This window comes from Plectropomus leopardus, chromosome 14 (genome assembly GCF_008729295.1).
Source record: "Plectropomus leopardus isolate mb chromosome 14, YSFRI_Pleo_2.0, whole genome shotgun sequence".
NCBI lineage: Eukaryota > Metazoa > Chordata > Actinopteri > Perciformes > Serranidae > Plectropomus > Plectropomus leopardus.
The window spans coordinates 24,472,526-24,485,906 of record NC_056476.1 but is presented as its reverse complement, the minus strand read 5'-3'; the positions used below and the strand labels follow the sequence as shown (position 1 = coordinate 24,485,906).

General features: G+C 39.9%; 1 protein-coding gene across 3 annotated transcripts in view; it reads left to right on the top strand.

Moving 5' to 3' along the window:
* Nucleotides 1-13,381, top strand: part of daam2 (dishevelled associated activator of morphogenesis 2) — a 118,392-nt gene that overhangs the window by 94,138 nt on the left and 10,873 nt on the right. For all 3 annotated transcript variants that reach the window (XM_042500163.1, XM_042500160.1, XM_042500161.1), the window contains 8 exons: nt 1,641-1,747; nt 2,683-2,767; nt 3,983-4,089; nt 5,022-5,110; nt 7,687-7,855; nt 8,991-9,098; nt 9,375-9,435; nt 11,076-11,207. In XM_042500163.1, coding sequence (XP_042356097.1) covers nt 1,641-1,747; nt 2,683-2,767; nt 3,983-4,089; nt 5,022-5,110; nt 7,687-7,855; nt 8,991-9,098; nt 9,375-9,435; nt 11,076-11,207 — 858 coding nt within the window. The remainder of the gene's footprint in view (nt 1-1,640; nt 1,748-2,682; nt 2,768-3,982; nt 4,090-5,021; nt 5,111-7,686; nt 7,856-8,990; nt 9,099-9,374; nt 9,436-11,075; nt 11,208-13,381) is intronic.

Sequence of the window (13,381 nt, the reverse complement as noted above, 5' to 3'; positions counted from 1 at the left end):
GTCCAAATGAAAATGCAAAAACGCAATTGAAGCGACCGACATTGGCTGCAGGATGTGTGTTATGTGAGGGTTGGATTATGTGTCAGTGGCCTTAAGTCCCTCTCCCTTAATTTGGTAAAAGAATAACTATATATTTATGCATGAACATGTAAAAATTCCTGTTGGCGGGGTTAGAACCAGAACTATTTTGGCCATGTCAGCCACCGCACAAAACACCGTTTGTGATGCCTCACAAAGGAGATTATGATGCATAGTCTGATGCAACAAGCCAAAAAAATCTGTTTTTCCTGTGTACCCGTCAACACTGAAAACATAGGTTTTACTGAAGGAATTAGTAAATTAGTTTTACAAAAGGTCTTTTTTTTTGCGATCTAGAATGCAGTTTGCATGTGGATGAAAGGCCAGAACACACTGAAGAAGCTATGTTTTAGAAAAAAAAACCTGCGTATATGTAGACCAGGCGGTAATTTTATGGATTACTATCATTACCACTGATATCTGTCATTACTTTAATTGTCATAATTCATCATCATAAACTAAGCAGGAAAATGCTGAATTGAAATGCAGCCACTTACATTTAATCTTCTCAACCATGTTGAATTACACAAGAGAAGAAACCAGTTCAAACACCTGACCACATTTCAATCACGCCACTTAATAACTGTTATAAAAGATGAAGGGGCTGGTCTCTAGTTACATTGGGTTGAGTTAACATGCTAAACACAAGTTGGCAAAAATGCCCTGAGCGCATGGGCAGAGCGGGATTTGGCAGGCCCCTGTGAATGGGAGTTGTCCCCCCTAACCCAGTGCCAAACTCGGTCTGTTGCCAGGCACCGTGGGTCAACGCAGGCATGGAAAAACGACACTTTCTTTACAAGCCGCATCTGTTTTACAAACGTCATAGCCAGCAACCTCAAAAAGGACGAATAATGGCGAGCAGGAAACCGGCTCGGACCATAAATAGAATGTGTTTAACATGCAGCCCCAACTAGATTTTCTCAGACGTGTATACTTTCTCCTTGCGGAATTTTAATACTACATTTGTGTGAAGCTTACAAAAATATCTGACTGGCCCAAAGCAAGTTTTGAACAATGTTTCCTGTTCCTCCGAGAGGTTTATAGGCCTGCCTGCTTTGTGTTTGCAGTGGTGACTCACCAAATAAAACCTCCTCTCACGGGGCGAGCTTTATATTTCACTTACACAGATATATTTCTTTTGAAAAAAAAATCTGTTTTCATACACCTTTAACAATTCAATCCAGGGTGTATAACTTTTAATAAGTCATGCATTATGGTCTCTGATGCATTGACTGCAAAAACAGGTCAGTGAACTTGACCTGAGGCCAACTGAGGTATTTGGCTTGAGTGCAACCTTTTAGTCTAGCACTTGATATTGGAACTGATCAATCTGCAACAGCTGGTTCTAATGAGTTGTTTGAAGTCTTTTTTTTAAATATCTGCTCCAAATGAACGCATTGTTAAATGCTAAGAAGGGGTCATGTCATCTCTCAACAAAGATGTCAAACAGATGTGAAGAGGAGTTGTTCCAATGGGAAGGTTTTGTGTTTTATATTAGAGCTGTTATAAAAAAATCTATGTTGCAAAATTAATGTGTATCTCTTGTCTTCATCTTTATGCAGAAAGAGACGGGCTCTATGGACGACATATACGTCAGCACGCGGAAGGTCAAAGAGCTGTCAGTCATTGACGGTAGACGTGCACAGAACTGTGTCATCCTGCTTTCAAAGTACGGGTCCCAGCCAGAATTAATAATTCTACCACGTTGTACAATGAGTTAACAAGTAGTTAGTATCTGTTAATTAGATTATAATTCTGCAGAAATGAAGCAGCTTTGTGAGATAAGTAACACTGCAGAGGGTCAGAGGTTGGAGCTGTAACTCAGCGTGCTGCCTGAGGCAGGTGCTTCTTATGTCTGGTACAGGAAATGTGTTTTTAATGGACACACAAGGACATCTGTCAGTGTAATTGAGTTACCATCCATGGCAACAGCAAGCTGAGTCATAAGACAGACAGAAAGCATTGTCCAGGATGTATCTCTGGAGCACTGTTCAAGGTTTTTGTCTATTTTTAAACATTCAAGTACAGTATCAGTCTCCATGTAAAGTTAAATGAAATATATTAAGACACATAAAATGACCCCCCTTCCTCCCAAAGGGCTTTGAGTCTTACCATATCTAACCCAAAATCAATGATCATCATTTAAAATCCACCCAACAATATGGTTACCATTTGTGTGTCTCCTAACAGCAATGATCCAAAGCCCTTTGGAGAATTTGAATCTGAACCAGCCCCTCAAAGATCAATAAACAGGCTTCCTGAGTCCTTTCTCTGTCTGACTAAACTGCAGCACGGCCCCTGAACTCACTCTCGTGTCAATAGCAAATGACCCGAGGGTAAAACTCGACCCAAATGGGGTCAGCAGTTGGTCAATAAGGCTTTGATGCACAGACTAACAATGCTGTAATTGATCACAACCCCGGCACACTTAAAACTGATCAGATGCACTGAAAGCAGCTGGCGGTGCTCCCGGCGGTTAACTCTGGTCCAGACTGAGAGTGTTACTATCAGTCCACACAGAATGCTTTATTGTGGTAATTAATTACATGTAATTGATTAATGCTATTTGAACCATTTTTAGTGAACTATTTTGTTCCTTTGCAGGTTAAAAATGAGCAATGAAGAGATCAAGAGGGCGATCCTCGAGATGGATGAGCGGGAAGAGCTAGCCAAAGATATGCTGGAGCAGGTGAGGCTGATGAATAATTACATATATGTAAGATAGCAGAGTAGTCAATTTTGATTGTTTGGGTAAGTTAAAAAAAAATGCGTATGGATTTGTTTGATTTTTTAAAGAGGTTTTGTGTGTCTTATCAGCACTTGACAGAGACAAAAGGATGTTATAGATTTCTATTATTTTGAAAAGGAAGCAGAAAATAAACAACCTGAGTTATTACATGGCTTTGTTGAATGCTTGATTCTGATCCGGTCAGGCTCTCTATGGTCGGGTGGTCTGTTTTATCTGAATTTCACCTATGAATAACAGGCCGTTGCTAAAGAAGCAGTTCAGATCATTTAGTGTCAAATGATTTATTTTACAAAAAAGAGCTGATCCTTGTACGTTATTCTTTACATGACCAAGGGTGCCTTGAGCTTTTAAATTTTTAATTTCAAAGTCCAATAATGTAAAAAGTCAGAATTTCTTGTATTTTTTAGTATAAAGCAGGTATAGGTGCCATATACTGTAAATACTGTGAAAGTATCTAAACCCTCAGTCCACAGACAAATGCATACAGTCTGTATTCAGAAAATGTGTCTTTTGGAGTTGTGATGTCACGAATATACTATATCAACTGTTTTTAACATAAAACATAAGTATTCTAAATGGGTCCCTTTATGGGGGGCTTAAAGAGACAGAATGCAGTGTTTCAGACTGAGGGAGAATACAGGTATATTCAGGCAGGCAGTGTCAGAAAAATATGTTTTTTCAACATTAAAACATGTAAACATGTTCTTGCAGAAACCCAAAATACAAGTATGAACCTAAAAAAAGAGCAAAATACGAGACCTTTGATTTAATTTTCCTGATTATTTGCCAGTCCAAAAACAGTCCTCGAGATAACTTGCAGATGAAACGTATCTTTCGTATATTCCTATTAAACACAATGCACACACATGCGATTAAGGGGTAGTGCAGGGTCAACCACAGAAGGAAGTCAGTGGAGCAGTTTAGGGGTTTGTTGCCTTGCTCAAGGGCACCTTAGCAGTGTTTGACTTGCCCCAGTATTTCATTTTGTGTTGATAAAGTTTTAGAGAGATTAACAAACATTACAGCTGAAGCGATAAAGCTAATTAACATTAAAAAAAAATAATACGGAGGAAGATACTGTGCATTTCAGTTTGCTCCACTGACAACTGCATTAGCATTTGCATTTGGATTAACTTTGTCCTCACGTCTCTGCAGCTGCTGAAGTTTGTCCCAGAGAAAAGTGACATTGATCTCCTGGAGGAGCACAAACACGAGCTGGAGCGGATGGCCCGGGCTGATCGCTTCCTCTTTGAAATGAGCAGGTACGCAGAGCTGCATTATTGTTGAATACTTGGCTTCAGATAACACTGGTGAGTTAGGTGTCTTATTTCTGCTTTCTCAGTGCAGCCAAAACATCTGCAAAGCATGGAATTGCAAACATCCGCAATTTGCAAATGAATATATCGAGTGTATCAGTTACACAACAGTGGGTGTCTGTGGGATAAAACAGATGTGCTGTGTTTGCCTCGTGCAGTGTCTGACAGTCTATGGCATGCATTTGACACGGAAGATTTCCAAAGTGAACAACGTGCAGATTTCATGCAGAATCAAACCACCATCTAGTCAACCACAAATAGATCTTAAAATATTGCAAAGCATGATGTACAGAGTTAGCTTTTGAAGCAGCACAGGGAGGCTGGGATCAAGAACAAGCCTCAAACTTAGCTGTGAAGAAGTTATGGCTGCCCTTTGAGGACTCCCATCACATCAGAGAGTGGAGACATTTTCAATGAATGTGTTTTTGCTGCAATCTGTCCTTTTTTTCAGAATCTGCAATATTTGTTCAAGATAATTAAACCTTTTCATTCCCCTCGGTGAAATATTACCCCGTCCACTGTATTTCCTTTTGATCGCATCTCCTTTGGTCTCAGGAATACATCTGGGATTAAGTTATTTCCTTTTTGTTTTTTATTTTTTTCTGTTTAATATTCACGGTCCCTCTTTGAAATTCCCACTCCCCCAGTGAACTTTTGGGCACATCTAATATACCCATTTGTCAATGCTCTGCCTTGATGGGAGTGCAGTAGACGAAAAGTAAAGGTAGAAGGCCTGTGAAAACTCAGAGAGGGAGTTTTATACGATTGGGTGACTTTGAGCTTTGAACTTGCACTCCCCTGGAAAACAAATGTAACTTACCTCCCTTTCTGTTTTTTTCTTCTTTCTCCTCCTTTCACCTCTGTCTCCCCTTCATCAGAATCGACCACTACCAGCAGAGACTGCAGGCTCTGTTCTTTAAGAAGAAGTTTGCAGAGCGTCTAGCCGAAACCAAGCCTAAAGTTGAAGGTATGCACTAACTCCTCAAAGGCCACTGAAAGGCACAGAACACCTAGTGGTTAGTCATTAAAAGGATAATGCTAGCAATAGTCTATATTTTCATGTTAACAAATAAATTGAACATGACAACAAGTGTTGTCTGCACAAGTCCAATATACCTTTTTCCTTAGTGCAACAGAGCTTCATTGTCGTCAGAAATCAATTTAAAACACATCAGTGAGCGAAACTGTTGCACTATGTGACATGTTTCTTCTTTACTATAAACAAACATACTGTTTATTACTTTGATTAGATCCCACATACACCATCCTACTGCCCAAATACTCTCCAAAGCACCAACTGTATTAATCCACAGCTTAAAATAGCCCCTGAAAAATGTACCAGTTTTTCCTGTTTGGGAGACATTTGTAAAGAACTACAGTGCTTAGTTGTTTTAGGAAATGACTGAGCTAAAACTTCAATATGAAACTATTAATTTCACTCCAAATCAAAAATCCATATTCTTCCTCTTACTTGTAGTGCAATTTCTTAATCTATATTGTTTTGGTGTGAGTTGCCAGGTGCTGGAAATGTCGCTTGTAGAGATGTGTGCCCACTTTCCAATAAAATGGAACTAGATGGCACTCAGGTTGTGGTGCTCAAAGCACCAAAAAATACATTTGAAAAACAGCGATGACCCTTCCCAAAAATCTGCTGAGTTTCACCCACAAACTGTAGCACTGTACAGAAGGAAGTGTGCATCTACTGCTAGCTGCAGCACCACTGAGCATGTTTACATCTGGCGTTGTCACGAGCCTCGTCCATGAGTAGATGCACGCTTCCTTCTGCATGGTTATATGGTTGGTGGGAGTAGTTTGAAAGAAAGAAAATAGTTCCTACATGATATCTCCAACACTCAACAAATGAACAACTAATCTAAATTAATAAACAACCCTACAGGTAAGAGGAAAACACAACACAACTTGTTAAGTGTTTGTTAAAGTGTGAGGAGTCTGTACATTTGAGGAAGTGTGTGTTTTGTGAGATTAAATCATAGGAATAATTGAAGTCCTTAAAATGAATATTCCTGTTACCTTGAAAAGGCTGAAATATTAGTAGACATTAGCCGTCCTCTCTAATTAAAACTGTCCTCAAACAGTGCACATTTGCCTCAGTTTGAAATGTTTCGCGCAACAGTTAAACACAAATGGAGCAAAATATCAAATTAAATAAAGAACATGCTTTTAGGGCATACCACATTCAAATGATTGTACACGCCTAGAGGCAAAAAATAGTTTGAGCCACTGCAAATGTCATCAGCCTTGAACACTCTGACCAGTGTTTTATCACAATGACTTGTGAAATGCCTTCTATGTGTTGAGCGTGTGCACGAGTGTGTGTGTGCATGGTGAGAGCGGGTGGCCAACCATATATTGGCCCACTGTAATTTTTCCCTTTGAGCCAGCTACCAGGTTACCACGGAGGCTGTTTTGGAAAGCTGGCCCATGTTGAGAGGCGAGAGCGTCTCTGTAAAACACTGACTTCAAAGACTTCCAGTGAAGTTCATAGATGTGTGTGTGTGTGTGTGTGTGTGTGTGTGTGTGCATGTTTGTGTGTGCACATGGGTGTGTCACGCCTGAGCTGTCATAGTGTCTGTTTGAGCCAGAACTACTTGAAAGACACTTCTCCGCTGGCCTAAATGCCATTTTCGGCTCTGATGAGCACATCGCATTATTTGTGCCAGCAGTATTTTATTTGCAGAGTGCTGACTGACAGTTATGCCCTGTGTGTGCTGTAGCTTATGACAGTCTATCCATTATATTCAAATATAATGCATTTTCTGATATACATTACTGACTGCCAAGACTGGAAAGAAAGTGCAATCAAAGGAATAATCCTCTGAGTTCGAGTATTGATCCAAGCATCCTAAATCTTTGTTGTCAGATCCAAACGTTGCCGGATCACACTGTTCATTGGTGCCCACAATATAGTCGGTATTATTCATGTTACTTTGTCATATACTCGAGATGAGACTATATTTTCCTGGACCACCCAGCATGTTCACTAGAAGCATTTCTTAAGTCCTTTCTGCATCCAGCAGAAGACTGTCAGCGCAGCCAGAGGAATGGTTCCCATGCTGTATCACTGCAGAAGGAACCGTAACAATAACAATATGGGTTTTGTTAATGATTTTCACATTCACACTGAGGTTTTCTCCGTGGAGAGAGGGAACCACCTGCACTTTGCCAGACTAGTCTGTTCTCATGGGGGAAAGAAACGGACAGCATGGGGTTGTGTTTGGAACATTCCCTTCCCCCTGCTGTTTTATGGATGGATGGAGAAACTTGATGGGTTTCCCCACTGAGCTGCCCAGTTGTTGTGGGGGAATATTGATCAATCACGATGACAGATGGTAAAAATGAAGGAATGGATGAGAACCTTTGGGCCGTGGGGGCTGAGTAGAGCAACAGAATGGAAGGGAATGGGAAAAGGCCAGTTCATTATATAATGTAGAAGGTTAAGTGATGCACTAAGTAAAGTGCACACATATCAATCATCAACTATATGATCTCTCCAGCTGCCTCTCTCTCTCCGTTTTCCTCCAGCCATCCTCAATGCGTCCAAGGAGGTGGTCCGCAGCAAGAGGCTGACTCAGATCCTGGAGGTGGTGCTGGCCTTCGGCAACTTCATGAACAAGGGCCAGAGAGGCAACGCCTACGGTTTTAAGGTCTCCAGCCTCAACAAGATTGCTGACACAAAGTCCAGCATAGACAGGTGGGCCGGGGGGGGACTGTGATCGCTCAGTTTTTCCATGTCTTTTGCAGATAAATGTTCACACATTTGCTCAGAACTTGTATTGAAATGTGCCTCGGTTATCAAATATAGAATTCAATATCAAAGGAAATACAGCTGATTGCTTTTCTGCCTATACATTTTTTAATGCTGATGCAACATGATTTTTCACTTAGACACTTTGTTGCAATTTAAATTTCCTGTTTGATTAACCAAAGCATGATGGGAACTGAAGTGCGAAACCAAGAGATATATACTGTAAATTCCAAATGGAAATGACAAGAAAAACAAGGAAGTAACATGTATACAGTATCTTCAAATTGGCATAAACGTTCAACTGGACTGAACTATGATCCGATAAGATTTTGATTGTCAAAGGTCAAGGTCACCGTGACCTTTCACGTGTAATTCTCGTAATGCGTTATCTCAAGAACACCTTGCAGGAGTCTCCTCAAATTTGACACAAACGTTTTCAAACTAAAGGATGAACCAATTAGAATTTGGTAGTTGAAGGTCAGAGGTTACTGTGACCTCACATGTCTAATGAAGTAATTTTTTTTTTTTTTTAAATCCAAAAGGTTAACTTTACTGTGATGACATCATGTTCTGCAAAAACACTTTCCCTGCCATTACTCAGCGTAATAACTTGGGAACAGAAGGGGACACACTGTGGTAAAATGTGGTGATTGTAAAGCTGTTCTGTACTGCTGGGGGGAAGATGTGTGTGAAGCATGTATGTTTTCACAGCCATGGATGTAAGCTGTATGTGCAATTTGACTGGTTCATAGAGACATACAACCACAAGGCAGTAATTCTAGTGTATCCCTAAAAACTGTTGTAGAACATGTATATTAACCCACCAAAATGCCTGAAAGTGGAATATAAGCAAATTCCCCCCTAAAGATCACAATATATATGGCATAGTATAAACTTCTAGTATAAACTTGTTGTGACTATGCCACACGTCTACAAATAAACTCATGATAGAGTGTTTAAACTGAGCAAAATCAGCCAAGGCATCAAAGTGTTAAAGTATTTGAAAAGCAGCTCTACAACAAGATGTGTTTCCTAGACTATGTTTGTTAAAAAGTCTTTTTCTTCACCTGTGACTCACCAGGAACATCACCATGCTGCACTACCTGATCATGATCGTTGAGAAGAACTACAATGACACACTGCACGTCCAGGACGACCTTTGCAGTGTACCAGAGGCTGCCAAAGTCAAGTGAGTTCACAGCAGTTGGAAAAGGGCATTTTCAAGACAACCATGTATCTTTATTACAACAGGAAGGAGCATGCGATTTGAGTGTTAAACTGATACTTATGGAATTGTATGATGTTCCTTTTTAATTACTGCTTTCCTTTCAGTTTTGGAGTCTCTTACCTTAAAAATAAAATCACTGAATATGTAAATTAGGTCACAAATCTTATCCCATAACTTATAAGGAAGTGCAGTACAAGACAGTAAATTGTCTCCTTATGTTTTTCTGTCTTGCACTAGTTTGTCGGAGTTGGAAAAAGAGGTGCACAGTATCAAAAGTGGACTGAAGGCTCTAGAGGCGGTGAGTTGTTGTGCATTTGTGTCACGTCCCCTCCCATTGGTTCTTCTCCTGTCTGTAATTATGCGTTGGAACAGTGCAGAGATGAACGGCAGGGTGAGGTGTTTAAATACTGGTAATGTTCCACACTGACACAGAAGAGCAAACTTACATTTGCAGCCACACACAGGAACAAGGACTCACTGTATGAACATGCACACATTAAGACACATTAACATAATACACTTCAGAGAGATCTAGATTATTTTCCTTAATTCAGGAACCTTAATATCAACGTCATTGACTTAAAGGATACCTATTATACTTTTCCTTGTTTTATTTTTCAACATATAATGTTACAGTGTTGTATTTTAATATTAAACATGGCCAGAGTTTCATATAATAAGGTAAATGTATGTAAAATAATACCTGCGAGTATAAACCTCCAGCTTCAGCTGCTGAATACTCTGTTTCCCCATATTTTCTTTCTACTTTTTAGACAAGCGGATTTCAACTTGTAACAGATTTCTTTAGGAGGGTCGTCTCCTGCAGGCACATTACTGCAAGTGTTTACATTGCATAGCCTACACTGCTACAGGAAGCTACATGCTAATATCAGGGGAACATGTAATTTTGGTTGCTGATGTTAATTTCTCTCCAATTTTTCGATCATATTCCTCCTGGGACATTGCTCTGTTTATTGTTGATTTTTCATTGTAGAAAGTACCGCTACAGTGCCATTACAGTCATCCTGCAGTAACAGTGCAGAGGCGCCAAGACGGGGAAGACTCAGAAAGGCTGACCAATCAAAGCAGACATGTTTGGGAGGGGGGTTTAAAGAGACAAGTGGTAAACGGGGTGTCCCAGTCAGAGGGTGACTATAAGTGTTCCACTGTAAACAGTATTAGGTTATTTTTGAACATTAATTTTTTGAAACCTTAGACAATTGGTTTTATTTATTTTTGAAAACATGGGTAGAAGGCGATGAGCAACTTAACGAGACATGGCCCAGAAATTTGCAAGAAATTAATTTTAAAAAGTTACAAGAAAATTACTTGATAATGAAGTAAAAAAAGTAAAATAAAAATAACAGTAACTTTAAAAAAAGTATTTTTTTTCTGGTAACATATCTGGTAAATAAAGAATGATTTTTACCATAAATATAATTTTCTGGACATTTTTTTCCCCTATTTTTTAAAAATATTTTCTAACCCCATCCATTTTTACCAACTAATTTTGAGGTCCTTTTATCTGATTATTATTATTATTATTATTATTATTATTATTATTATTATTATTATTATTATTATTATATTATTTAAATTTGCAGGACATTTCTTGCCAGATGGGTCACTGTCCTTTTCCTCATGTTTTACCAAAGACCAAACCAATTTTCTCAGGTTTCAAAGGGTTAAATAGCTTGTGAAAGGCATCTGAATGCAGCACAAGAAAACTGATGTCCATCCTGGTTTCAGAGGACTAAAGAGTATAAAAATGTTCTAGTAGAAACCCAAATTACAATTATGAACAAGAAAATGAGCATTATAGGTCCTCTTAAAATGAAAAAACTCCCTGATCCCGTCCTCTGCCTCTCTCTCTTCCTTTTTAATCTAAGCATATGAAGCAGAGATGAATGTCCTAACTTCTCTGTTTTTGCCCTCCAGGAGCTGCACTACCAGCAGAGCAGGACGAGGGAACGTGGGGACAAGTTTGTGGCTGTGATCGGTGACTTCATCACGGTGGCTGGCTTCAGCTTCTCTGAACTGGAAGACCAGCTGAGTGAGGCCAAGGACAAGGTTGGTAACTGCATAACCACTCAGCTGCACAGTGAAAGAGTGCATGTGAGAGTGAGAGAGGATCGCTCTGTAAGTCCATATGTCCATGTGGGTGGCTTTAATGCACTATGTTCTAGTTGTCTTCACTGCCAAACCTTCGTGTTAGACAGACAGGAGAGTAGGGGGGAGGAGAGAGACAAAATACTGAAGGGAGAAACCATGAAACCTCTGAGTCCACTGTGATGACTTCAGCAGCGCTGGGGAAACCTAGCATTGAAAGATTACTCCGGATTCCCCCCTCGTCTTTCTTTGTGTTTGTCTCTTTGAGTTAGTGTTCTAAATCCGCACACTCCTTATTTGTACGACTGGGATACACGGCCTTTTGAACCTTACTGGCTCTTGTATTGATGTATGGTAGGAAGTATGTAAGCTGAAGATATCAGTGGGACTGTGGGGGATCCCAAAGTAAGGCAGTGTTGAAAAGATTTATGGGAACATGTTATTTAATTTGCAGGCCTTTGGCTGCTCTGTTGCATCAGAAGCTTTTAAATCTTGCAAACAGCATTCAATAGTTACATTAGCACAGATATTATATTCTACTTTATTACAAGGCTTGTCTTTATGCCTCCGCGCCTGCGATAGCTGTGGCCGGAGGCATTATGTTTTGGGGTTTTCCGCCTGTCCCATTTTTGTGAACAATATATCTCAGAAACACCTGAGGGGAATTTCTTGAAATTTGGCACAAACATCTACTTGGGCTCAGAAATGAAGTAATTAGATTTTGGTAGGTCAAAGGTCAAAGATCAAGGTCATTGTGGTCTTGTTTGTCTAATTCTTGTGAACATGATAACTCAAGAACAACTAAAGGGGATTTCTTAAAATGTATCACAAACTTCCACTTTGAGTTGAGGATATATATAGTATATTATATAGTTTTGTGGTCAAAGGTCACTGTGTCCTTGCGTTTTTTCATTTTGTGGATGTTATATGTCAAGATGTCCTTCAGAGAATTTCATATAATTTAGCACAAACATTCACTTGGACTCCGGAATTACTAGATTAGAACTTTGTGGTTGAAGGTCAAAGATTAAGGTCACTGTCACCTCAAAAACACATTTTTGGTCATAACTCAAGAATCCACATGCTAATTATGACAAAATTTCACCTAAATTTCTAATGTGATACAAGTGATTACATTTAATATCCAACAGGAAGACAGTTACATTCACTGTGACATTGCAATGTTCTGCAAAAACACTTTTCTGGCTGCCACTCAACATCATAACTTTGTGCTGCTGAAGAGGGAAAGTTGTGTGTGAAGGGTCCATGGTTTCAGTTTCAAAAAGACTTGACATAATGATGCTGAACTCCCAAATTGCTTAAATTCTCCAACGGATCAACAGATTTTAAGGGAGACAGAGAGAGACAGGGTGAAGTGGCCTTGGTCTTCATGTAAGGCCTTCCCTCTACTTAATTATTTGCTCAAGGAGGAGGTTGGTAAAAAATTGGAGGGAAAACGGGTCAGTTTGGACGTCATGGGAAAAGAACGGGAGGAGCAGGGCAGCGGTTCCTGCTGTAAAACAAAAGAACCTGTGTTCACCGGCCCAGACTCTAAACACACTTTTCCTAACACAAATGTGTCTCTCTGTGTGTGTGTGTGTGTGTGTGTGTGTGGTTGGTAAGTGGGGAGTCTGACGCATTAACTCGGTGCTTGTCAAGGCTCTCTGATGCTCTGTTAGGTTTCCAGTGGAATACAAATATGGAAGTGAGGGTGTGCACTCGGCATTTCGGTCTTAAGAAGGTAGAGGGGAATGACTAAACAGAGCAGGCAGTCCAGTGAGGCTCCTAAAGCTCCATGGCAACAAATATGTGTGTGTGTGTCTGTGAGAGAGACACACACACCCTCACCAGACACTACTACATACATTACAAAGGATTATAGTTGTCCAAGGTCATGTGGGTTATTGGGACAGAGGTTTCCAGAGGAAAGAAGGGATTTTTCTCTTATCCAGAGAGATTGGTTGGGTTTATCCTTTGCAGCACATCCACACACCCACACATCGACATGTTCACAGACAATACACGATCCAGTCTCTGTCCAAGAACAAAACAGCTCAGTTTCAAAGAGAGAAAAAAAAAAGATTAACATGGAGATTCGCAAGATATTCTGTCGCCATATGTGTTGTTGGTCGGGG